The sequence below is a fragment of the Tamandua tetradactyla genome, chromosome 23 (assembly GCF_023851605.1).
Source record: "Tamandua tetradactyla isolate mTamTet1 chromosome 23, mTamTet1.pri, whole genome shotgun sequence".
In the NCBI taxonomy this organism is placed as follows: Eukaryota; Metazoa; Chordata; class Mammalia; order Pilosa; family Myrmecophagidae; genus Tamandua; species Tamandua tetradactyla.
The window spans coordinates 15,579,340-15,605,573 of record NC_135349.1 but is presented as its reverse complement, the minus strand read 5'-3'; the positions used below and the strand labels follow the sequence as shown (position 1 = coordinate 15,605,573).

At 42.5% G+C, this 26,234-nt stretch overlaps 1 protein-coding gene across 4 annotated transcripts in view; it reads right to left on the bottom strand.

Moving 5' to 3' along the window:
- The window catches only part of AUTS2 (activator of transcription and developmental regulator AUTS2), a 1,196,629-nt gene that overhangs the window by 9,532 nt on the left and 1,160,863 nt on the right, over positions 1 to 26,234 (bottom strand). Inside the window, exons 7-15 of one of the 4 annotated variants that reach the window (XM_077141005.1) lie at positions 20,818 to 21,292; positions 19,164 to 19,417; positions 17,792 to 18,033; positions 15,861 to 15,905; positions 12,574 to 12,669; positions 7,216 to 7,287; positions 6,028 to 6,057; positions 4,205 to 4,276; positions 60 to 201 (exon numbers count right to left, since the gene is read on the bottom strand). In XM_077141005.1, the coding sequence (XP_076997120.1) occupies positions 60 to 201; positions 4,205 to 4,276; positions 6,028 to 6,057; positions 7,216 to 7,287; positions 12,574 to 12,669; positions 15,861 to 15,905; positions 17,792 to 18,033; positions 19,164 to 19,417; positions 20,818 to 21,292 (1,428 nt within the window). The remainder of the gene's footprint in view (positions 1 to 59; positions 202 to 4,204; positions 4,277 to 6,027; positions 6,058 to 7,215; positions 7,288 to 12,573; positions 12,670 to 15,860; positions 15,906 to 17,791; positions 18,034 to 19,163; positions 19,418 to 20,817; positions 21,293 to 26,234) is intronic. The other 3 variants (XM_077141006.1, XM_077141007.1, XM_077141008.1) reach the window with 3 other exon arrangements.

The following is a 26,234-nucleotide window of genomic DNA, read 5'->3' as shown; positions in this document are numbered from 1 at the left end:
GCAAACATAATTTATGTAGCTCCCTGAGGACTCCATTTCTTGAGTCTCTTTGAACTCACCAGCGGCAGAGAACAAAGTTGAAGGCCGCGCCAGGTCGTGGGGGTGGTGGATGGCTCCGAAGAGACTGGGGCCCGGAGGGCGGCTCAGAAACTCAGGTTTCAGTCCAAAGTCCAGCTTATGTGGGTCTGACTGCATCTGTTTCTGGAGAAGTGAAATCCCAAGAGTAAGCGCAGGGAAGAACGATGTCAATGAGGAGCCTCAGACTAAGAGAAGCTCTGTGGATGGTGCTCGCAGGCTCTGAGCCCCTGTTGGGTTCAGCTTTACAAACGCTGCAAGAACACAGCAGCCCACAAACCACTTAACCCGCAAACCTAAGAAGGCCAGCAGTGCCTGTTCCTGGGCAGCACCTGTTTTTCACATCAGAAATGTCTAATGGCAAAAGTTGCGTTCATCCTTTGAAGTGTAATGGTCCGAGGCAAAAAAACATATATCCTATTTATTCAAACTCAACCACTCCCCAGGTAGTTTATTATTTGCAGTAAAGGCCTATTTTAGCACATTTTAAAACGATAGCATTTTAAAGCTCATTTTATTAGGAATCTGCATGAATAATTTCTTGTGTAAATTAATTGTTTAATGACTCTTTGCCATAGTCTAATAGATCACGGTACATTAGTAAATGAAAGCTATGAAGACATATTTGCATGCCTACAAGCTAATTTTCAAGTGATCATTGTTACAGATACATATAAAAACAAAGCAAAGCAAGAGTATTGATTTAACTAAGAGGGGTCTTTTCTTTTTCTACTACTCTCAACTTGCAGAGGAAGAGGAGGGGTCAGTCCAGACCAGTAAGCTATCAAGGGCTTCTCTTGCTATGAAGTCCTTGCCTTCTACTTAAAGCACTTTGTTTTCTCTTATTATCCACCTCAAGCTAATGTTTCAGCTCACCCTCCTCTAAGACTGTGAAAACTGGCTCATAATCTTTCACATGGCATTTCTGAGGTTGGTTGCTCTCTCGACAGCCTGGTTTCAATGTCACCCCACCTTCTTAAGTCTCACTGCCTTCTCTTTGACTCTGCCACATCCTGGCCTGGATGCACCTGAGATCTAAAGCTCTGGATTTCCCTTCTCTCCTATGATCCTGGAGCTTCCAGTTTCCTGCTCCTTCACTGTCCTCAGTCTACGTCTGACTCTCCTCTTGAACTCACCCGATGCTCTCAGTCCATTTGGCTCCATTCTTACCCCACACCTCGAACTCCATCATGTTCTACTGTAAATCCTTGCCCTATTCTACAACAGAGAAAGTTGACCAGGAGAGATCTGCCACATACCATGGTGCAAAAGTGTCAAGAGCAAAGGGAAGTTCGCTCTTCTCTTACTGACATAGGTTGAAACTCATCCTTTAACATCCATTTCATAAAACGTACCTGAGCCCTGCCCCTCAAGCTAGAAGCAAGCCCCTGGAAGCACACAAGCCTCTATCACTTTTCAAGGACATGATCACTTCCACTACTGAGCTCTAACAACTACAGGAGAGCAGAGAGGAGTGTCACCTGTCCCCTCTGAGCCTGGCAGAGTAATGCAGGTAGTATGCGCATTCAAAAATACTGGTGAATAACTAAAACAGTGAGGACATGAATGCCAGAGAGAAAGGGGATAATGCAATTTCTGCTCAAATCTATAGGGAATATGATAATGCAAGCCCCACTGTAAAGTAACAGGCAACCCCTAAAATGAAGCTTCTAATTCACTATAAATCTATAAAAATCTTTTGAGTACTTTCTTTAATTTGGTTGCCAAATTATTTAGTGTTAATATTGCATGGGAAACGGCACACTTCCATTAACCACAACTTAAGCCCAAGAAGCAAAATGGAGCTTGGGGATTATAAACAGCGCCCTGGAAAAGGAAGATGAGCAGAACTACCTCATGTTCAAGAGGTCTTTATAATTGAGTTGGGATAATGAAAGTCTTAGTCTCCAGAGACACTTTCACGGGAAGAAGTTGCTAATGTGTGCGATCCTTTGTCGCTTTTAGCCAAAAGTGTTAGCAGGAAGATGTGTTTTACCTACAGCTGCGGTAACCACGTCATCCAGAACAAAAAGTGAACTGAACTAAGCATCGCAATCTAGTTAGCTCCTCAAAGCACACATTTTCTGAACAGCTGAACTATAAGGTTTCTAATTAAACCTTGACTAACAATAAAGTAAAAGTGAGCAAAACTCACTGACGGGATGTTTCAAGAGACCAGGTATTTGGAGACCACAGCAACATATCTTCCGAGTTCATTTACTAAATATTTGCCTTTAAATTTTTAACCAGGACTTTACAAACAATCAGACCCCCAAAAGCACACCTAACTATTTTTTAATATTTCTCTTCTGTACTGACTGGCTCTCCCTCCTCGCTGACCTGCCTGTTGTGGTACTCTACTGACCCTTCCCCAAAGCTGTTAAGACTAAAAGCTTGTCCGTGAAGAAAGATTAACTGAAGCTTTCTGGAATTTCCCGATAGGTTGTTTTTTCTCATTTGCCCAGTCATAACTATGTAGATTGTAAATACCCAGACTGTAAAATCTGTACTTGTTAGCTACTTTTGTTCCTTAAACCAAGCGCTGATGCCATGTCAAAGTACTTGCAGAAGGTCTTAATCTCTTCTCTATTGCATCAGTAAAAGCCCCAATCAGGTACAGAATATACACATCTGCATGTGATTAATCCAAATCTCTTCCTGACAAGTACTGACTATCCTCCAACCTCTGCTTCTGGTCGCCAGAAGGCCTAAATGAGCATGCAGTGCAGTCACTGTCAATAAGACGCCATTCCTGGAAGAGTAATTTTTAATAATATGCATTGTTAATGGACTTCAATAGCATCATCTTCATATAGGGTATAAATTACCCATTTTTCCAAAGTCACAGAATATAAAGAGTACATTCCATTTTTATTTAAAAAAACACTGCTTCGAGGAAGCCTCTTTGTTGCTCAGATGTGGGTTCTCTCTTTCTAAGCCCAACTCTGCAAGGAAAATTGTTGCCCTCTACATGGTACAAGCCATTCAGGCGTGAACATCTCCCTGACAACGTGGGGCCTGACTCCCGGGGATGAGTCTGGCCCTGGCAATGTGGGATTGACAATGCCTTCCTGACCAAAAGGGAGAAAAAAGTATAATAAAATAAGGCATCGGTGGCCAACAGAGATCAAATGGAGTCAAGAGGCTGCTCTGGAGGCTGCTCTGATGCAAGCTTCAGTTAGACTGTGCTCAGTACCATAGTTTGCTAAGTCCCAACCAACATTACTCTTGTTGACCTTTAACGACATCTAGGGCTCGAACTGAGACTGTATAAAGGCTTTACACACTAGGTTCACCTCCCTGGAACATCTAATTCCCAGAGGGTTCCTAGGTCAGATAAATCCTGAAACCCAGAGGGACCAGTCTCCTCAGGATTATCAGTTAATTACATCCTCGTATCCTTCAGTGTGGATACCCCTTCTCATGAAAAAGTCAGAGCAGGCATTCCCCAAAGATCCCTACAAACTGGGAAAAGAATTAAAGGAGAAAGAGGAGGTATAACAGAGAAAATGGGATTCAACAAAAGAATAAGGCTGTTAATATTCCTTCTAGCCTTCAGTGTTTTGGAGCAGCTAAAAGGGAAAATCTGAGATGATGGAATGGTAGCACTGACAAACTCTGGAACCTTCTGTAACTACTTGAAGCATACTTTGCAAATTACTACTTTTTTCTTTCTTTGCTTTGTATATATACTATGTTAAATGATTAAAAATTTTTTAAAAAAAACCTCAAACTAAACCAGAACAACTTACATTTACAGTTCTTTCCAGATACAAAGTATTTTTCATATTCTTATCTGTATTCTAATTCTTGGTCACTATAATCAGATTTCCAAAACCTTTATTTTCAGGATTTAATCGATGTTTAAGCATGTGGGAGCCATAAGAAGACAGACTCAAAACAAAACAGGGAGATATAGGTCTGTTTTTGTTTTATAATTTTGCTGGTGGTTTCCCTAACTAGCAGTAAGATATCCAAGTAGCTCTTCCAAGAGGAACTTGATCCTTTCTGCCTGTGGAATCTTTGAAATCTGTTTTAAATGCCTTCTTAATCAGGTTCTCAGTAAAGAGATCACAACCCCACATGACCCTGTCCCCACCCCACCCTAGACTGGGAAGGTAAGACTGACCTTGACTTTCTGTTGGTGGTGGTAAATCTGCCAGGCGATGTGGACATGCATAGCACACCATTTCCCTGGTTTCTGCAACAAGAAAGAGCATGATGGTCAGAAGGAAGACATTTCCGAGAAAACCACCCCTACCCAAGGCCTTCGGCACATCTTGGCTGCAGGGGCTTTTCCTGTGAAACAGGGTGCTCTGGACCCTTTCTGCGCTTCCACCAGCAGCCCTGCGACGCCCAAGGACAAGGAATCAGGCAGCTCCTTTCCACCTCCCCTCCCCTCCCACAGGAGCCTGAAATGTTGGCTACTTCTGGGAAAGCTACACTCAACCAGGATCACCCCTGTTACCAAGGACAAGATGGCAAAAGCCTGAATGCCACTTTGTGTCTCTCCTCTCTTTCTCTTCTGGTGCCAGCTGGCAGACCTGGTAGAGTAGGAAGCCCTACTTAACAAATGCTGCCTTGCTATAATGCAAATCAGCTGTTCAGAAGAGCTAATTAGTGAATGTCTGTGAATCAAATCAAACCAAGAGAGGGTACAGAATCTATCCTAACCTTCCCCAACACTGTTTTGTTATGCATATACGTATTTTTTACCCACAAAGTGGTACAAAGTAATTCACCGCATCTTTGTTGAAACCCAGTTCCCTTAAGTGCTTCACAAAGAGTCAACTACCCATTCGTGTTGGTTTGTGTTGTTCATTTCTAAGTTGAAAAAAGGAAAAGAAGAAAAGGCCACTCCTTAGGCCTCTGTAGATATCAAGTCCCCCAAGTCAGAGAAGAACTTCATTTCATTTCTCTCAAATTATTTCATGTCAAGCAGTAAGAGTAATGCTAGTATATTGTCTTATCACTTCCACTTACATTTGCATTCCTGCTAAGTAATCTACACACAGGTTCAGAGGGTGTGATCAATAATTACCGGATGGATGAGAAGAAACATCCCCCTATCCCTACTTCAGCAAAATATAGAAGCTTCTGGTTTGTATATTAAAAAGTTCTTTCTGAAATACACACTTAAATCTAAGTCTGGCGTCAGTTCCCCTCTCTTGTAAATGGAAAAAAAAAAAAAGGGTTGAAATGACAAATACTGTGCTGCCTCACCCAAGCGATGACCAAGCCTCCCCCTTTCCTTTGGAGAAAACACATTCCCTGATTATATGCACCACGAATGGCTCTAGTAGGAACTCTGCTGTCCATCTGCCCCTCCGTCCATCCATCCTCCTTCCTTCTATCCATCATCTCCTCATCTCCCCTTACCCACCGCACCCACAAACCCCAAGAAGATCAACATTCATTCAGAAGTCATCTGCCCAGGATTCTCCATACCTTCAAAGCATCTAGTTTTAAAGGAAGATGCTTACAGTGCTGTTTTACTGCACAGAGAAACAGGTCGAATGGCTGAGACAAGTCAACATTACAATGCAGAATGGGGAGCCACCAGTCGAAACCAGACACACACAGACAAACAGAAAGACAGACAGACACACACCCCCAAGAGGAGCAGGCAGTATAACTAGTATAACTAAGTGAAATTCCTATTTCTCCCTAAGCTTAAGTCTTTCCCCTTAGTTACCAGAACCGTTAATGAGAGAAATCTGGCTCAGTTGGTTTTTACCCACCCCCACCCCCAGAATGGATTGGGTTCCTCCAGCACTTGAAGCAATATAAATTAGGCACTTCTTGATCACACTACCTGAAAAATCCAACCACATTAATCCAACATTTTATTCCAACATTTATATGACTTATTTCTTCGTAATGGATTTATATTTTTAACTAACAGGGAGTCAAGCAGAGGTTGCAAAACAGTTCTAGAAGAAGCTTTCTTACCCTTAACATAGGTCTGAAAGGATCTGTCAACTGTGAAGAGAAAATGACAACTTGGTTACATGCCTGTCACTCAAACAATTGCTCTAATTAACAAATTTGTAGTGCTTCATTAGGAGGGGAAATTAAAATGTTAGAATTTTACTTTTAAATGAAGCCCTTTTAGAGAATAATTAACCCATTTTCACACTATCAAAAGTGCCAAGGGCCCCCTCCCCCACTTCACAAGCCTTGGTACATCTACCCTGACAAGCCCCTGAACAAGTTTAATCAATAGCAATTTGCCCTCTGGCAACATGATTTGCTCATATTACACACCAGAGGTTGCTCTGTCTCAGGCAGCCCTTCCAAACCATGCTGCGTGGGTCTAAGGGAGAATGGCTTTCAGACCTCAGACTTTTAAATCTGGACACTAATGGGTATCGAGAGAGATCTGTCCTTGGAAATGTAAACATACAGTAGAAACCAGGTTACCTTTACCAATTTCCTTAATTTGATGACTGTATATTACTTAGAGGTATTAAGATATTTTAAAGAAATTCACTAAATATCATAAAAGTACTTACATAGTTGAGTCATTTTAAACTTCTACCTAACTGGGCATCAATTTCTGACTGCCCTTACCCAAGGAAAAAGACAAATTGTAAAAGGTAATCATTTTTTTTCCACATTTACTATAAAGATGAATGTAAACAATAGTCAACAAAACAAGACTTTATCTATTAAAGAGCTTCAAACTCTTTTTGGAAGTAGGGAGAGTATAAATTATAAATAAACAATGTAACCAAAACCTAAGGGATACTTTAGGTATTTTATTTCCTTCTAGAGCACAGGAGAATCCTTCCCACATTAAAAACAGGTCAGAAGAGCTGTTCTGTACAAGGCCTTTCTGACCCAGGAGAGAGGGGATGCTGAAGTAAAAACTACCCAAGTTAACAGTATGCCAGTTTCTGGCCTGGCCCCTACGCCCCTCCTCTTTACTGCACAGGAAGTCATTCTCCTTGGGCCCCATGGCTGCAGTGGAGACTTTGTTTTTCTAAGAGTAACTGGCATTTTCTTCCATGAACTGGAAGGAACAGCTAAAACAGATCCGGCTCGAATGCGGCACTGGAGGTGAGAGCGCTGTGCTGGCAGTCCTGTCCACAGACACGCCCTGCTATTACCTGAGCCGGAGCCCAACTCTGCACATACCCTTGGGTCCTTTTGGAGTAGAGTATGTGGGACTGTCCCAGGTCTAGCAGCAACGTCGATAGGGTTGGATGTCTGCAAATTAATTGGACCACAGTTTAGGAAGCAGAGTACATGTGACAGGAAAAGCCAGAGATATCCTTTACTATAAATTAAGAAATTAAACTTTGATTTTTTGGGTTTGTTTGCTTCATTTTGACATACAGGAGTTACTAAATTCATTTTTCTCAGTAAATTACCCATGCTTCTTTAGGAAGACCTGTTCCCTGTTTTCTTCAGCTACAATGACTCTCTCTAGTAATGGTATCTAACACCAGAGCTGCTGGCACCCCCCACTTGGCTGAAACAAGCAGGACAAAAAAAGAAAAGTGTGATATGAAAGCACTGACCCAGACCTTCTTTTTCTGAGTTAACTGACAGTGTTGATGGTAATTTTTTTTCTTCATCACCAAACATTCGAAGAAATGCTTAAGTGAACATTATTATAATATGCAGTATCAGGTGCTTCTCATCAGAACAAATGAAAGTAAGTGAACACTGAATTTTAACCGGCAGACAATAAGAAGGAATTAAACTTCGTAATTGCTCATTAGCAGTGGTAGAAATGGGACAAGGGAACCTAATTTAGGGATAACACAGATCTATTATTAAATGATTTTTAAAGTCATTCTGCTTCATTTTGAGCAAATCCTTCGTATTCCCACCACTATTCTTAAATATCAATAGGGATATTAACCATATTTGTAGGCTTTTGTCCTTCGAATTAACAATATCAACAAAAAAGTCAACTTCAGACACAAACACAGTCACTCCTTTCCAGTGGATAAAGAATTCAGGAAAAAGGAAAAAAAGAAGTCCAGGTATTTTATTTAAAAAAATCACAATTTCTATGAATTCCCCCAAGCCAGGAAGTTAACTCATGTGGAAAAAGAGCTCAAGTTTAGGCCCTGAGCTCACCTACAAGTAGAGGGGGTGTAAAAAAAAGAATGAAAGAAAGAAAAGCAATCAGCTGCAGTACAACTAACAATTAAGCTGGAGTTGTTAACAGCCTGATTTGCATACATATGAAGAACTCCACTAATGAACTACAATCTACATATTCAATCAGTAAGATGGCCTGGAAAGGCCTATTTCAACACCAAGAGAGATACTTTCTTGCCCAGATGTAGTTTTCTGTGTGACTGGATAATTGTGAATGAGGGAAATAGTCTAATTTATTAAATGATCTAACAGTCTGTTTGGGGATGTGCTGGAGATTTGCTGCAACCTAAAGGGGTCAGGGCAGGGTTTGAAGGAGTCATGAAAAGCAGATTGGAAGGAAGGCGTTTAAAGTTACCACCATCTTATCTCAGATAAGGAGGTGTTTAACAGGCCAGTGGAAAAGCCCTGTGCACACAGAACTGTGCATGTAAGGTGCTAAGCTTATGAAAGCAATTACATGCAGATAAACGTGATTTCTAAGGTGTACCCAACCCAAACCTAATGCCTCTTAATTTCTTTCCCTGTTTCTAGTTTTAGGACAACAAGCCTTTGGAGGTTCAATATATGCTCAGCCTGGGCAACTCTGGACCAAGACTGGAGGTTTTACTTTAGAAATGAGGTGGTGGGGTGGGAGAGAAAGAAATCTAAAATCACACAACAAAATTTCCTAATTTAAAATCTGAGAATAAAATAAGGACAGGGGATTTATATTTTACATGTTTACCAACATAAAGGTATATTTCGGTTTTTTTTTTTTGTATGACAGGAAAATGGGGGTATAATATATATAAAGTCACAAAAAGGTATGTCCTGAGAATTACTCCTTGATATGGACCTTTGGAGATAACTCTAGTCTTAAGTGGACAACCTATCACTGGACAAGGTAGACAAATGCAGTGATTCTAAAGGGTAAAAGGTTCATTTCACACTGGGATGTAAGTAGTTGCAGACAGAGCCTTCCCTGGGGCCAGGGTGACTCTGGGCAAAGGGTGGGAGGGCTACGAGGGAGCAGACAGGGAGAAAAGGTGCAGAAAAGACAGGTGCTCTGTCCTCCCTCAAAAGCTTTGAACAATTAGCAAGAACTAGCAGAAACATCTCTCTCAGGGCTCCAGAAAACAGTTAAAGCACCTTATTAAAGGGGAATGCAGAATCAAGAAAAAGGCTACTTGAAAGCTGTAGGCTCTCCTGGCACCCTGGCTGGCTCCTCCCCAGCTGAGCACAGAGTGCAGATCCCTAGTCCTGGTTCCAGAGGGGGCAGAGTAACATTTATGTACATGCTGAGAGCATGGATGTCTGGCCCATTCTGTCTGGTGGTGGCCTGAGGGACTCACTTTCACAGAACTTGTCCTGAGTGCAGAAGGTAGCTCCACCAAGCTCTCCTATGAAATGCTATGGGAGAACAGTCAAGCCCTGCTGCCTAAGGCAAGGGACTGCTGGTTGTAGGACAGAGAGTGTACTGCCTGGGACTGTGAGGAAACTGCTTGCTAGGGAAGACAGGATATTTGCAACCACGCAAAGGGGGAATTCCTAGGGCCACATGCATATGCCCAAGCTAAGATGCATGCACAGAAATGATCAGGGAGGCCCCCTATGCTTTGGCCTGCAGCTATTCTATAAACTCATTATATGGATAATTCCTGAAGGAAAGTACTTGTACTGGTTAAGCCCCAAAGATTGGGAAAAGTGTTTCCTTCCCTTCTTGTGTGTGTGTGTGTGTGTGTGTGTGTGTTAGCTCTTGGCATTCAAGGAAAACTCGCTCAGAACAAACTTAAGGACAGATACTGCCTAGTCTAAATTTCAGAAAATTTAGTAAAATATCAAGATGTCCAGGTTCCAACCAAAGTTTCCAAAATACATGAAGACATAGGAAGCAATGGTTCAGGCAAAGGAGAAGATTACAACATTAGAAACCACTGATGAGGAGGACCAGACCTGGGACATACCAAAGACGTTTTAACAAATGTCCTAGGGAGGTGCAACAGTGGCTCAATGGCAGAATTCTCACCTGCCATGCCAGAGACCCGGGTTCGATTTCCAGAGCCTGCCCATGCCAAAAAAAAGAGTCCTAAATATGCTCGAAGATCTGAAGGAACACATGGACAAAGAATAAAGGAAACCAGGAAAAGGACAGGTATGCACAAAGGCTATCAACAGGAGGGTGGAAATTATGAAAAGGAACCAAACAGAGCAGAAGACCAGAGGGACAGAATTAAAACTTCCGCAGAGGGACTGGGGCTGGCAGAAGAAGCAGTCGGTGAACTTTAAAAGCCAACTGAAATCATTCCATCTGACACACAAAAAGAAAAATACGAAGAAAAGTGAATAGATCCTGAGGAACCTGTGGGGAAACCATCAAGTATACCAATATTAAACACTGTAGGAGAAGAAAGAAAAGGGTAGAGAATTCTCAAGGAAATAATGGCTGAAAACTTCCCAAATTCAATAAAATGATTGTATTACATATAAGATGCTTAGAGAACTCTGAACAGGATAAACCCAAGTTCACCCACTTTATGGCATATTATAATCAGACTGTCAAATGGCAAAGATAAAAAGAAAATTCTGAAGGCCATAGGACAGAAGCAGCATGTCACATACAAGGGATCCTCAAAAAGATGAAGTGCTGAATTCTCAGTGGAAACCATGGAGAAGGAAAGGCTTGGGATGACATATTTAAGGTGCAAAGAGCAAAAAGCTGTCAAACAAGAATTCTATATCTGGCAAAACTTTCTTTCAACAATGAGGAAACAATTAAGATGTTCCTAGATAAACAAAAGCTGAGAGTTTGCCACCAGTAGAGTGGTCCTGGAAGAGACGCTAAATCAAGAAAAAAGGAGAACAGACAATAGACTGAAGCCGCATGAAGACATCAAGATCTCCAGGGAGGTAACAATACTGGTAAATATAAATGCCAGAATTACCATATTTTTGGTTTGCAACTCCACTTGTTTATATCCTACAAGATCTAAAAGGCAAATGCATAAAATATAATGATAAACCAGGGGTTCTGGACTCTGAAGGTATTAATACATCATTCGTGATAAGAACAACATAAAGATTGTTTATGGGGATGCAAGGGGGATAGGAGCAGTTTGTGTGTACTAATGAAGTTAAGCTGGTATCAAAGCAAATGAGACTGTTATAGATTGAGGATGTTAAAAGTCCCACAGTAACTACCAGGAAAATATCAGAGAATGTACAAACTCATAGAGAAATAAATTAAGAGTGTAAGGTGACAAGGGCAGGGAGTAGGTGGAACAGGGTGTTATATATAATAGAGGTAGGGTTTCTATTTGGGAAGCTGGGAAAGTTTTCGTAATGAAAGGCGGTGAAGGTACCTCAATACTGTGAATGGGATTAATCCTATTGAATGTCATGCTTCAGGGTGGAGGTGGGAAGTTGTATATCTGTTCCCACAATTAAAAAAAAAGGGAAAAAAAGGACTAAAGGGATAATGACAATTAAATGCAAAACATGATGCTAGATGGGATGAGGAGAAAAGGCTCAAAGGGACATTAGTAGGATATATGAAAAAACTGGTATATAGTCTGTAAGCCTTGTGTTCAGAAAACGGACTGATGATAAATAGAAGTTAGATGGACAGATGGAATGATATGGCAAATATGGCAAAAAGTTAAAATTGGTGGATCTGGATATACGGGGTGGTAGGGATATGTTGGAATTCTGTGTGGGAATTTATGAATGTCCTGTAAGTTTGAATGTATTTCAAAATGAAAAGTTAAAAGGGGGGTGTGCTGGTTTGAAAGGAAGCATGCCCCCTAAGAAAAGCCATGTTTTAATATAAATCCCATTTCATAGGGGTAGAATAATCCTTATTCAATACTGTGTATTTGAAACTGTAATGAGATCATTTCCCTGGTTGATGTGATTTAGTCAAGAACGGTTGTTAAACTGGATTAGGGGATGACATGTCTCCACCCATTTGAGTGGGTCATGATTAGTTTAGTTCAGGGACATTTTCTCCCTTCTATTAAAATTGATCAAGACTCATCTTTGCTAATAATGTACACCTTGAGGACAACTTGATGGACACAGCTGACATTTCATAGAATTTCTGACCAGAAGCTTATATCGACAGTATTTGTGGGAAAAAAAAATTACACATATAGTCTGGATATTTTAAAGAGCACAGGCAATCCTCCCTCAGCAGATTACATGGACAGTATAGACTGAAAATTCAATTTATGTTGAAGATTTAAAGTAAATGGACTAGAATAAAATGTTACTCTAATCCAAATGGTTACTATGGACCTGAAAATTCGTCCCTCACAGATGAGAGGAGGCAGAACCCACTCACACCCCTAGCCTGGGATTCCACTTGCAAATGTGCCTGGGTGTTCTCACTGGAAAGTTTCTTACCTTCGGCTGAAATGCTCCTTGGAGTGAACCAAAAGGGCCAGTAGGTGGAATCATAGGAGGGATGCCCGAGACTGCAGGAGGATAGGAATGGAAGAGCTGTGGCCAAAGACGGAGAGGGGAAAAATGATTTTAATAGGAGACAAATGCTATATTCATATTCCCTTCCCATAGAAAGATATCGCCTTTAGCAAGCCAAGTAATCTCAGATTGATGCTATTAGTCAAACAAGCCACGATGAAATGATCACACAGACGTGCCATGACTATTTAACTTAAAAAGTTAAAAAGTAGTTCAGAATCAATCAGACAACAAATGATGTCCCACATGAGGACATCATTAGAAAAGTAGCTTTCCTAATCATTTTATTGTTAAATTGGATAGAAGTTCTAAATTGTTAGAGATTTTATTGTATATCAAAACCAGGAAGGGGATGCCCAGAATCCTATAAGTTAATTAGAAGAGAGAGAGAGAGAAAGACACACACACACACACACACACATACAGACAAAAGGGGTGGGGGGTGGGGGGAGTAGAAAAACGAGTCTTTATGAGTTTCAGGATTTTATACTATTAAAACTCAATTAGTACTTTTCGATTTATAATAGTCTATTGAGGAAATAAGAGGATATTCACATTCCTTGCTTCATTAAATTACTCTAGAAGTGGCAGTTGCAGAAGACAATTTAATTCACTCATCTAAAATGATAAATCTGTGTGGAAGAGTAAAATAAAATGATTCGGCATATATTTGAAATGGAGCTATCCATTTTTCTAAAAGATGGACTATAGCAGCATAGAAATAACCCAAATCTGGGATAATGCTATCTAGTTGCAAGTTATTTCTATTGTTTCTCAGAGTTGCAGGCACTTGAAGCACTTCTATAGTAACATGTGAAGTTCACATTCTTATAGCCAATACTGAATATCTGCAATTTAACACACAGGCTGCTTGGAGGCTACTTAAGCCAAGCCCCAGAACATGTGAGCCTAATCATGCAACAAGAGGGAAAGAATGATCCTGAATTAAGAATATGAATTTTCTTATAGAGGACACAACTAAAGAAAGAAATATATAGCAATACTGAAGACAATGAAAACATATCTTTCTCTCCTTCTATAAATTTAATATTTCTGAGATTCTATTGCTCTGACTCCATCTACTTTGATAACAACACCACATGGATATTTATGTAATGCCTTACCCTTACAGTTGCATAATCTGTCACAAATACCATAGTAACTGAAGCTCTTCTAAATGATGCATTTCTGCATGTAAGCTATTTCTAGGTAACGAGTGAATTACACATTTCATAATCCTGTCTGTTTGCAAAGCACGTACTTTTACTGTTGGTCTTTATTTCATTTTGTACCCTTCAATGATGTAGCAAAGTTTTCAGACTAATTGATATTGAACTAAATCCACTTAAACAGTGATTGCAAGCCAAGTGCCCTCATTTAAAGCTACTTTTAAGTCTAAAATTGTGTTTTAGATACTTGAGTGCATTGCATCTTAATTCCCCTTATAATGTCTTAATCCCCAAAGCAGGGGAGACTAAGTACTTCATATATCATCTACTATGACTAATGATATGCAATAACTCTATGATAGTACACTATATAAAACAGAGTAATTAAACATTTGCTACAATAAAACACAGTCAAATTTCTGTTACCTGGCTTCCAGGTATTTTTCCCTTCTAATGTGTTCAAAACCTATTAGATGGTCTCACTTCTTTCCTTTATTCTGTTACAGATCCTCTTAGAATATAGCTGTGCATCTCCCTTAGATTAAAACCTGAAGCACCTAAGATATAAAGCATAAAACTTCCAAAAGTTCTGGCCTTTGGGCTTTTCCTCTATCTTACCCCTAGGACTCTCTGTGGAGAATGTACATCAAAAGGCACAGCATTTGGCACTAGGAAGCATATCTGAGCCATCTCTCATGCTAAGGATAGTTTTGTTAGCTGCTCCTTAATTTCAATCAAGATACATACAAAAAAAAACAGAAACTAGATGATTATTAAGGATGACACCGTTCATGTGACAGACCCAAAGAGGAAACCTGTATGTCTAGTGGATTCTGCAAGGGTCAAAAAAAAAAAAAGAAAGGCCTTTGTACCATAATACTAAGAAAAACCAGGCTGGACAATGAGGGCAGGATGAAGCCCACTCAAGTACATTTTTAAAATTCCTTTCTAAAGGGGCCTTCCTAATGTCATTTCTGAATGCCTCCAGAGTAATTTTTAATTGATTTCTAGTATTTTCTAGTCTTGACCTCTCAGCTACACTCAGGACTAACACATATCTAATTATTGGGTTCAGAGTATGAATGAATTCACAGGCTTTTTTGCCTTATGAAGTAGTACTTTACTCAAATGATGGATTACAAAATCTAAAAATCAAAGCAAGAAGAGTTGGGTATGGTGAATCAACATGGCTACAAACACTATTAATCTTCCTTTTTCCTGGTTTCATTAAAAAATTACAAATGAGCCATTGAGCAAAGAAACTTGCAAAATTTCAGGTAAAAATGATGCAGTATTCATCCCATAATCAAAACATCATGTTAACATGTTCAAGGTCTTTGTGTGAAAAGTTCTTTTAAGTAACTTAACATATAACTTATGCTGGTACAAATTTAAGTTTCAAAATGTGTACTCTTAAAATGACATAAAACGAATATTTTTTAAAAATAAAGAAGAATGAGTTTAAAGGGGAAAATAGCATTCATTTAATTTGAGACATTATTTTATTTAAATTATTATTTTTATTTTCAATTGTAAGCAGCTCAGGAGAAGAATACCAGGTACCAACCATGTGGAAGAGGGTACCACATTTAGTCTAGGGGAAACAAAAATTTGCTTTTTGAAGAGTTATGAACAGAATAAAATTTCTATTTGGAAGAAATAATTCAAGGTCAACTTGGGGAATTCTGTATTAATGGATTTAAATTGCTGAATGCAATCCTGTCACTGCAGTTTCCACATGACTCAGTTGTGGATACCCCACTTCATAGGACAGATGCCTGACTTCCTCCGAGTGAAGTCCAGCTTTGCTTTGCTTAGAAGTCTTAGCAATGCTTATGATCTTTTGATTCAGAAGATGATACTGCATCTTTACCAAAAGCAAAATGCCACAACAGCAAGCATCCAAAGTGACGAGGAGAAATGGAAACTCTTTGCAGAGATGACTGAGGACGACTGCTAGTCATTTAGTGTTCCGTGGCAAGAGCACAAAAAAATGGAAAAGCAGTTACATTCAATGTGTAGCATGGTCATCAAACTCACACTGTGCCGGTAGAATGGGTCAACTTTTGTAGGGTATTTGTCAAACTGTAAAGGGATCAAAGCAAAAGCTAGTTACTCAAAGGAACTGCATTTCTATTCACTGCTTCAATGGGGCAGCCCTAGACAAACTTCTCTGTTACTCAGCTGTCATCAGACTCAATAGCCTCACTGTATATGAAACCATTACGAACTTGGAGTTGCTCTGACAAGAAACTGAAGAAACAGAGAAAGTGAAAACCCATATGGTACAGTTAGGTCCTGACCATACCATTATGCCTTTCTTTCTATTCTATATGTAGAGATTGGCACAAATTAAACATCTGAACTGGAGATAAGAGGCAACTATCCAGAAAAATCAGAGAGAAGTGAACATTTGGTTTGATGTATCCAGAGAATTCCCTCCATTTTCATCTTCACTTTGGCAGAAGAACTATACATTCCGCTGTCTTCTAAAATATATTGCACCCACTACAATCCAATTTGGGCAAGGTCTTATGACCTTTCTTTTGAACAGAAAACACCATACTCTTGTTTCCTCTAAATAATTTCATCATTGCAGTGCTGTAACCACACAGATTTCATTTTTTTGTGAAACAGCACACGTGAGCTGGTGTATATTCTCCCCAAATATTTGGTCCTTAAAGATATAATTATCGAGAAGTTACAGTTTATCCAGAAAAAAAGATACAAGATTTGTTATGGGAAAACTTCTTGGGTCCCAAGGTTCATCTCTAATATTCTTTTCAATAATATTTGTAAGACAAATTTTAAAAATACATTAAAAAAGGGCCGCGGTGGCTCAGCGGGCAAGAGTGCTTGCCTGCTATGCCGGAGGACCCCGGTTCGATTCCCGGCCCCAGCCCATGTAAAAAACAAACAAAACAAACAAAATATAATAAAACAAGAAAATGTTTAAAGATGTTTCTCTTTCTTCCTTCCTTCCTTCCATCCTTCCTTCCTTCTCTGTCTTTCCCTCCCTTCCTCCCTCTCTCTTAAAAAAAAAAAAAAAAAAAAAAAAATACATTAAAAAAAAAAAGTTGAACAAAATGAGGAAGGTGGGGGAGAAGAAGCAGTTAAGTTTGGTGATAGGAACTCCCCTTGAAATCATGGAGTATAAATTTATTATCATAATGCTTATATTACTTGCCTTAACATCAAGTACTTTCCTAAACATTAGAAAAATAAATTAGTAAAAATACTCTAACACTCACTAGTAGAAACAAGGGTCTATCAGAATATATAGCATTCCAATATGGCACTATTCATTGCAGTTCTTAATTGGAAAACCAAAAAAACACAAAAAACCCCTAGTTCTCCCAGCATGTGCTGGCCAACGCCAGGCCAGAGTTGTGCTCCTTCGAGGCACCCTGTCTCTGACCACTTGCTGACAGAGCACAGTATCAGATTAAAAAACTGCCTTATGAAAAATAATGTCTCCACCAAAGTGGGTTTAGAGAATCCATTTGAAGGAGCAGGTGCTACCTGAGGTGGTCCAAGTCTTCGGATAGGTCCCTTCCCCCTTCTCATCTCTCTTTTCCTGACTCCCAATATTCTGTAAGCATTTATTTGCTAGTATTTAGTGCAAAGCACAGCCAGTATGTTTTTCTATATGGTGGCAACCCCCTGAGATGTTCAAGAAAACAAAATTACCCTTTAGGAAGGTAATTACCAACACTGAATGTGACAGTTCTGAGGGCATCTAGAATAAAATCCACCCACTCCAGATACCAATGTCTAGAAAAAAGTTCCTCCTTTAGGTCTTTCAGAGCGGCCTGAAGTAGGGCACATTCCCTCCTCTTTGGCAAAGATGGACAAGACCAAAGGAGCCCCTCACAGCTCTCATGTCCCATCCGATCTCCTGTGGCCCCCAACAACCCACTCCAACCCCACCGTGCTGCATAAAAAAAGAGTCGTGCTCTACTTATCCTCACATTTCTGCCTGGGGTACGCACCATGGGAGGTGCTGGCGTCGGCATGATGGCGGTGGGCGGGATGGCGTGGGGGAACGGAGTGAAGGTGTGCTGGTGCGTGTGCTGGTGCGTGTGCTGGTGCTGGTGCTGGTGCTGGTGGAACTCCGTCCGCAGGTAGGGCGGAGGGCCCAGGGAGGCCCCACGGTCAGCACTCTGAGAGGCCAGAAAACGTGTGTTCAATTCCTGTCTCAAGATGTCTTGCTCTGGAAAAGAAGAGAGGGGAGACGATGACACCTTGGTTTGTTAACCGACAGTCATTCACTTTAGAAAAGGATGTCCAAGGGCCTTAACATGAAGGGACGCAGGGCCAAGGGCACAGTGGCCGGGACCACAGGGGGCACGGCCACCTTCAGATACAGTTGTCCAGGGGACAACCAGGGAAGCAGTGGATACGGGGGCCAGTCATGTCCTGCTGTCTTTGCTCCCGAGGTGGCCTCTCAGAGCAGCAAGCTGCAGAACCCCAGGCCAAACAGCCAGAAAAATCAGTCTTCAGCTCTGGGGCTGCTGCTGAGTCACACTAGGCACAGCAAAAAAGCCACCTGTACCTCGGTTTCCTCATCTCAAAGATGGGGTCAATAATACTGCCTACCTCGTGGGTTTGCTTGTGAGGGTTAAGGAATTAATTAAATGCTTATGGACAGTGACTGGCAGAAATGTTAGCTGTTATCACAGAAGGGCTCACACGTCTCCTTAAAGGTAAAATCACTACTTTATAGTGTCTATATTGGTTGTATAATATGGCTACAATGAATCAAAAAGTGGGACACATTAATTTGATTAATAAGGTAAGGAGAAAAGACCCAAATATTTAATACTGGGTCTTCCCCAGAATTCTGGGATATATTATCGTAGTAAATGTGCCTCTTCCCACCAGGAAGAAGGTCCAAGGCCCTACTCAACTCAAGCAAACAAAAAATTCACTCCTTAATCCATGATGTACTCCAAGAGTCTGGAGTAAGGCAGATATGGATCTGTGAAAGCTTTCATCACTCTAATGGGGAGTCTAGACAGTGGGGCACAGTTATCTGTGTTTTACCACCCTTTAGGTGAACTTGGTTCGAAATACTCATGAATCCCAATGAATCCATTCTACTTGGGCCAGGGCTGCTTCACTGAGGTTGGAGTAGGTTAGTGATGTCGTTTGTACGTATTTTTGCTGAACCTCAGACCACAAAGGATTTGAGGAAGGTGCCAAAAATACATGTAAGAAAGCAGAAAAGTCTAAGTAACTAAAAGCTAGCCATCAGGAAGATGGACGACAGAGACAGCAGGTGAGGTCAAGGGCGAGGGTGGTGCAAGCACAGGAAGTGGGCCCCAGGCTCCTCCATCCTACCTGAGTAAGTGCTCCCGGCCGGGTGTCCGGGCACCTGCAGACTCCCTGATGTCAGTGGTGGTGGAGGAGGCAAAGCAGTGGGAGGGGCAAACATATTGGGGTGATGTGAGTGTGCAGGGGGCTGGAGGGTGGGTGTGAAGCTGTGCAGGGGGCTGTGGTTGGGCAAAGAGAGGGGGAATGGGGAGGCGGAGGGGTGGTGGGAGATGTGAGCAGGGGCGGGCTGAGTCTTCGCTGGGGTGCTGCTTCTGCTACTGCTGTTGGAGTAGAAAAAAGATATAAATAAAAAAAGAGGCGAGCCATTTATTTATTGTCTTATATTAAAAAAAAAAATCCTTCCTAGCTACCCCAAAGCCATTCAACACTTTCTCTCTCGAGTCTCTCTAGTTATAGATTCTCCCCTGCACGCACAAGAAATCTTTTTCCTGAAAGCACAGCTTTCCTAAACTTTCATAACAGTTACTAGAGACCCAGCCACAACGTCCTCCCCAAAATAGAAGCTGCTGCTCCAAGGCTGCCGGGCATCTCAGTGTTGAGGCAGCTGATTCTGTCCTCAAGAGTCCGGAGGTCCTCTCTCACCTCTGTGGCCAAATTCTCATCTCTACCCCTGAAAACCCCAAGCCTTACCTATCCTCCACTGCCTACATCTCCTATGAAGCATCTAAGCAAAATTAACACAAAGGACTGAAAATAATGGTCTGAGTTCACCCCATCTGTCTGTCACCTCTTAAATGAAGGAGAACAAACAAGAAAGAGGTGAAACCAGGGAGGCTGAATTGTCTACCACCTCAGAAATGTACTAAAGGTCGGGAGACGGGCCCAGCCCTGGGGGAAGTAGTCTGCTTCCCCCGGCAGTGTCCTCTCCCATCAGAGATGGGAAAAGCAAGACCCCAAGCTGCCCACTCCCCCACCGTCGCCGCCGCCAAGCGCACCAGGTTGTTAAAAGGAAAACGTTGATAAAGCCACGAAGCCAAATGGCCGCACCTGCCCCTCACACCAGGCTTCTCTCTCTCCCTTTTCTTTGCAGATTTCTTCTGTGTTACTTTCTCAGTTTTCCTTTGCAATTCAAGCAAAGACAAGACAGAAGAGAGCCTGATGTGGGTGCTGGGCTTCTCTCTTTCTCAAAACCCAGCTTGTTTCTGCATTACCCACCTCTTCACATCAGAGGAGGTAAATCACCATGAAAGAAACACACCAGAATACGCCCTGGGTGCCAATCTTCCCACCTCTGGAGTTGAGGGAAGATGTGACTTTCTTCAAAACTTCCTCCCTCAGAAGCAGAACCTCCCTTCTAAGAAGCTCACAGCTCCCAGTGGGCTCTGAGGACCCTGCCCCGCCCACCACCACCCGGTCTCCACTCCTGCCTCCTGCACCGTGGATGCCCTGGCACAGTACCCCTTCAGCCTTCATGCTCTCGGGAGTCCCTACCTTAGCTCTTTGTAATGTCTTCTCTACCTGACCCCACCTGTCCTTTCCCCAGAGACCCCAGCCTTGCCTGACCGCCCCTTTCTCTGTCTTCTATTCCCTGCCGCATAGAGAAAACAACGGTAATGTTTCCAATGAGGGAACGCCAGTCTCCTTGGGGATCCCTCACCACTACCTGCCTGTCCCAAGGGAGATGGCAAAAGTCAGGGAAGAGAAGAGCAGACAGGCTCACCTTAAACTGTTGAGGCTTAAGCTACTGCTGTTGTAGGCTGACAATGGCTGAGATGAGGGGTGGGCCTGCACGGGCGGGAGGCTCTGATGGAGCAGCTGGGTGGGGGACTGCGGCCGGGGCGGCCTCTGCACCTGCAGCTGCGGGGCGGGCTGCAGCTGGGCCTCTGGGGGGGCCTGCGGTGGCCGAGCAGTCGGTGGCCGAGCAGTCGGAGGTGGGAGCTGAGGTGGGGCCTCTGTTCGTGGCACCAAGTCAGGGTCCGGGGAGGGAGCTGGGGGCTGGGGCTCCGCCTGGGGCTGGGGGAGTGGCGGCGGGACCTGAGGGCAGGGGTCTTTAAGCACCACAGGCTCAAAGACTGGCTCTTTGCAACAGTCCTGGCTCTTCTCCTGGCTTCTCTCTAGACCCGATATCTTGGGGACAATCGGCCCTGCATCCTGGCTGTCATGTTCGGGTAGCGTGCCAACACCTAACTCCGGATCTGTATGGGGGAGAGCAGAGACAAAACCACAGGCAATGAATGACACGTGAGTGTGGAGCAGGGAGGGAAAAGCAAACTCCAAAACTATGTCACACAGTCCCAACAACGCGCCCTGGCATCAACCGTCCTGGGTTCCCGTCCTGTCTCCATGGCGTAGGGGAAAGCGCACACTGGTGAATGGGTCGATGGTGGATGGGAAAGGTGGCGGTGCGGCCTCTGCCTCTCAAGCAGCAATGCCCGCGGCGGGAGAAAGCCAAGGAGGCTGCAACTCAGGAAAGCAGTCCAGGCCACTGCCAGTCTGAAAATGAATGTTTTCCTTAATCTTGACCAAAAAGTCTTTTATGGAGCAAAATGAAAATAAATAAATAAATAAATGAATAAAACAGCCACCAAGTTGGTTTTTCCCTTTTAAAACAAATATACGGTTCTTGAAAATACAAAAGGGAAGTGTTTCAACAGCAAACGAAGCAAATGTTATTTAACAACACACAGATGTTCCTTCTTGGCTTTTCTCCCCTGCCTGCCCCCATCCACTCTGGCTGATGAGACATACTTGACATTTAGAGAAATAATTTTCCGTTTAGCAAGTGTTAAACTTCCAGGCAAAAGTCAGGCCTCCTAATGCCTGCCAACCGATCCCACCAACATATGAGATCAAAGGTGCAAACATAGATTTAAATCAGGTTTACTATCAACCACACATGAGAGCGCTTTTAAGGCATTCCCCCTGGACCACGTTTTGCCTTACATTTTTACTTTGCAAGGATAATTGTTTCCCTTTTTTCTTTTGTAAATAAACTGTTTAAATGACTCTCACTTTCCAACACTCTTGCCTGAGAATGAAATTTTTTTTTCCATCTTTTGAGTTGGACAGGTCTAGCTGGAAACAGTGAAAACAAATAGCCAGCGGGTGAAAGAGCAGAAAAGGAACAAGGGCTGTGGACTCGGCTCAGACGACTGCCTACTCTTTGCCATCCTCACCTCAAGCTCCTAGGTTCACATAACCCCACGGCCTGCCCCAAGCGCTCTCGCCCTCTCATTTCTCCACTCCCCCCACATTCTCCCCAACCTTCCACTTGCAGCCAGGAAGAGAAAACAAACGTCTAACAGCGGTGGCAGATTTCTGATGAAAACCCCATCTAACAGAGAAGAGAGCTCGTGTCCCATGGGTTTCGGCTTTCCTCAGGGCTGACCCTCCCCCTTCCCCTGCTGAGTGGCTGATACTATGTCCCTTGAAGGCAGAGACTTTGGCGTGCTGTTAGAACCAGCCCCACACTCACAGGGTGCCTGCTGCTCACCCTGCCTGGTCCCTCTGGCGTCCTGCCACTGGAACAGCTGATCTGTCATCAGGCCAGGGCACTGCTGGGACCTGAGAGCCTTTACATGCTGCCATTCCACCTGTGGCTGCGGGGCGCCAGCCACTCCTTTGCCCTCACTGGCCACCCAGGGACAGCACCAGGCGGTACTGTGTGAGGGAGGTGAGAAGAGAAGGTGGGAGTGACGTGGGTAGGGCTTGGAGAAGGGGGTGGCAGACGGACCGGGGTGGGGGTGGGGGGCTGCCGCAGCCCATCTTCCCTATGGTAATGGGGCTGACTGTCTGGGCCTGGAGAGGAAGGGTGCTGGGAGCTGCTCTGCCTGAGAACCAAACAAAAAATGCAACCACAGCCACTGGGCTTCTTTTCCTTGGGGACTACAGACAACACACCCAGGGGGCAGGGGGCAGACAGCGACACTGAACCTGGATATCAGCTTCAAGCAAAAATCCTATGGTCATGACCGAAATGTACAAAACAGACACTCCTGTATGAAGTTAAGAGGTACGCCTCTCTCCAAAGGTTAGAACCGCACCTAATATAGCAGTTATACGATTACCCCATAAGCTGAATTCCATAAAGTCTTCTTACAGATGAATGAAAGTCTGACACGACACCAAGGGAAAGGAATAGCCCGTTGAGGAGTAAGTGTTTGTACAAAGCTGGGAAAAAAAATTACCTTTTCCACATTTTTGTGCTAAAAAGACCCATCTTTTTTTTTTATGACTACGGTTTAGAAATAGAAGGAGAACGGGTTGCCATATTCTCTAAAATGAAGGTGGCTTTCAGGTATTCCAAAACAAACTACTTTGGGTATGAACTTTCTCTTCCTGCCTCACTCTATTGGGTATCAAAAAGTATGTGACATTCTCCCTTAGTGTATTAATTTCTGCTGATGTACTATCATGTATACATACTTGTCATTTTTCTTCCCAGGCCTTTACTTCAAAGTAATCCATCATTTTCAATGTTGTTTTGGGAAACTGCACATATAGATCTAACCTTTAACGTGCACAAAAGCTGCAATCAACCCTGGGTTTATACACAAAGCCCATCTTTGGGCTAACGTGAGCTTGGTCCACAGGCGAGCCTGGAACAATTACACTGGCAGCATGGAGAGGAGGCCTCTCTTCTCGTGTTTCAGGTACCAAAGGACAAAGCTTTGATCAAATAAGGCCCTGATCCCACACAGTTCTATCCCGCTACGTCTGAAGAATCTTTTCAGGAAGATTTTTGTTTATGACAGAAACTGGAATTCATGGGCTCCTAAAACTTCGGTTTCTAAACTACAGAGCTAAAAACCATCAAGAATGACCCTGAACTTGGACAGACTCCCTCAAATGGAAAGCTCCTAGAGCACAAAGGAAAGTCTGTGTGGACGTGGGGCCACCCACTTCCCAGCGGTCTGGCCCTATTTCCTCTCACTGCTTTTTCCAACGTCTTACAGAAAATTCTCTTCGGTAAGGAATTAATTATACACGCACACCAAAATTCACACACTTCACATAATACAGGCCAATTCATTAAGTGAGGGAAAGAAAGCACCAACAACCTAGAAATTCTATCAGCACAAAACACAGTAGGGACTTCACTCAGCGCATTCTGTGTGTGTAAGAGGGACTCCTCCCCCTCCAATAGTTGATTTAGGATTATCATGCTCGCTACAAAGACAGCACGTTTTTATCCTTTTGTCCTGCTCTGTTCTCTCCAGACTGGGGTGGTGAAGACTAAATAAATAAACTGATTTCAACTTGATAAGTTTAAACTCAAATTCATGATCTCTTTCCAAAAATCAATGTCCAAGCAAAGTTCCTCTTTCACATAAAAGGAATCTTTACTTTCCGAAGGACACCACTCGGAGGATATCCTTTAAATCTACTTTTGTTGGTAAGGAAACACATTAGAAATACATAGATAAGTACTATATATATTTTGCCTGACTCTAGTCTTTAATAAGTCTCTAGAAATCGGACAACGCACAGCCAGGTTTGCAGGAGGCATGGACAGGCTTGGGCTCGTTCCCCAATTTAGGCAAATGGAGGTGGCTTCCACATCTTGCCTATTGCCCCAGTTTCTTAATGCCAACCAAAGCACAGCCGGAATAAGAGGTGTGGTGCTGAGCCTGGGGCGATCGATGCCACCACCAGGGATTCAGGAGCTACCAAAACCTCTCCAAGGAACCCGGGAAGTTTGTGTGGAATCACCTGAAGTAAATGGTAGAGCAAACCAAGCAGCACCGAATTGTGAAACAAGTTCAGAATCCTGGAGACCAGTTAGCTCACTATGTCTCAACTTTTCACATCATACAAATGGCCAAAAGACCTTATTAAAATGCAGGTTCAGCAGTGAATAAAAAAGTATTTGCAAAGTCCCCTTGGGGGGATGGTGAGAAAGGGGGAAAATTCAACTTCCCCATGCAGAGAATTCCTGATAGTCTCACAAGCAGTGGGGACAACCAAAGCAATAATAACCTGAGCCCTCAATCTTGGAGTTCGTTCATACAAAACTTATCCCCGCAAAGGATAGGCTAAACCTACTTACAAATTAGGCCTGAGAGTTGCCCCCAGAGAACCTCTTTTGTTACTCAGATGTGGCCTCTCTCTCTCTCAGCCAACACAAGCAAACTCACTGCCTTCTGCCTCTCTATGTGGGACATGACTCCCAGGGGTGTAAACCTTCTTGGCAACACGGGACAGAAATCCTAATGAGCTGGGACTCAGTATCAAGGAAATGTAAAAACCTTCTTGACCAAAAAGGGAAGAGAGAAATGAGACAAAATAAAGGGTCAATGGCTGAAAGATTTCAAACAGAGTTGAGAGGTTATCCTGGAGGTTATTCTTATGCATTATATAGATACCACCTTTTTAGTTATGGTATTTTGGAGAGGCTGGAGAGAAGTGCCTGAAAATGTAGAGCTGTGTTCCAATAGCCATGTTTCTTGAAGATGATTGTATAACGATATAGTTTTCGCAATGTGACTATGTGATTGTGAAAACCTTGTGTCTGATGCTCCTTTGATGTACGGTATAGACAGATGAGTAAAATACATGGAGTCAAAATAAATAAATAATAGGGGGAACAAATGTTAAAATAAATTTAGTAGATGGAAATGCTAGTGATCAATGAAAGGGAGTGATAAGGGGTATAGAAAAAAAATAGGGAAAACAAAGGCTAAAATATATTGGGTACTTGGAAACACTAGTAACCAATGACAGCGAGGGGTAAAGGGTATGGTATGTATGACTTTTTTTCTTTTTCTTTTTTTTTCTGAATTGATGCAAATGGTCTAAGAAATGATCATGGTGATGAATATACAACTATGTGATGATATTGTGAGTTATTGATTATATACCAAGAATGGAATGATCATATGGTAAGAATGTTTGTGTTTGTACGTTGCAATGTTTAAAAAAAAATTCTTAATAAAAAAAAAGAAATGCAGGTTTGGATTTGACAGCTCTGCAATGGGGCTCCAGATCTGCAGTTCTATGAATCTCCCAGGTGATGTTGCTGCTGGGATTCCTGGTGCCTGCGCTGAGCGGTAAGGAGCTTACCCAACCCACTCTGATTAGATGGGGAATCAATCAAGTCCAGAGAAATTAAGGGACTTGCCTGCTGGAGATCATTTG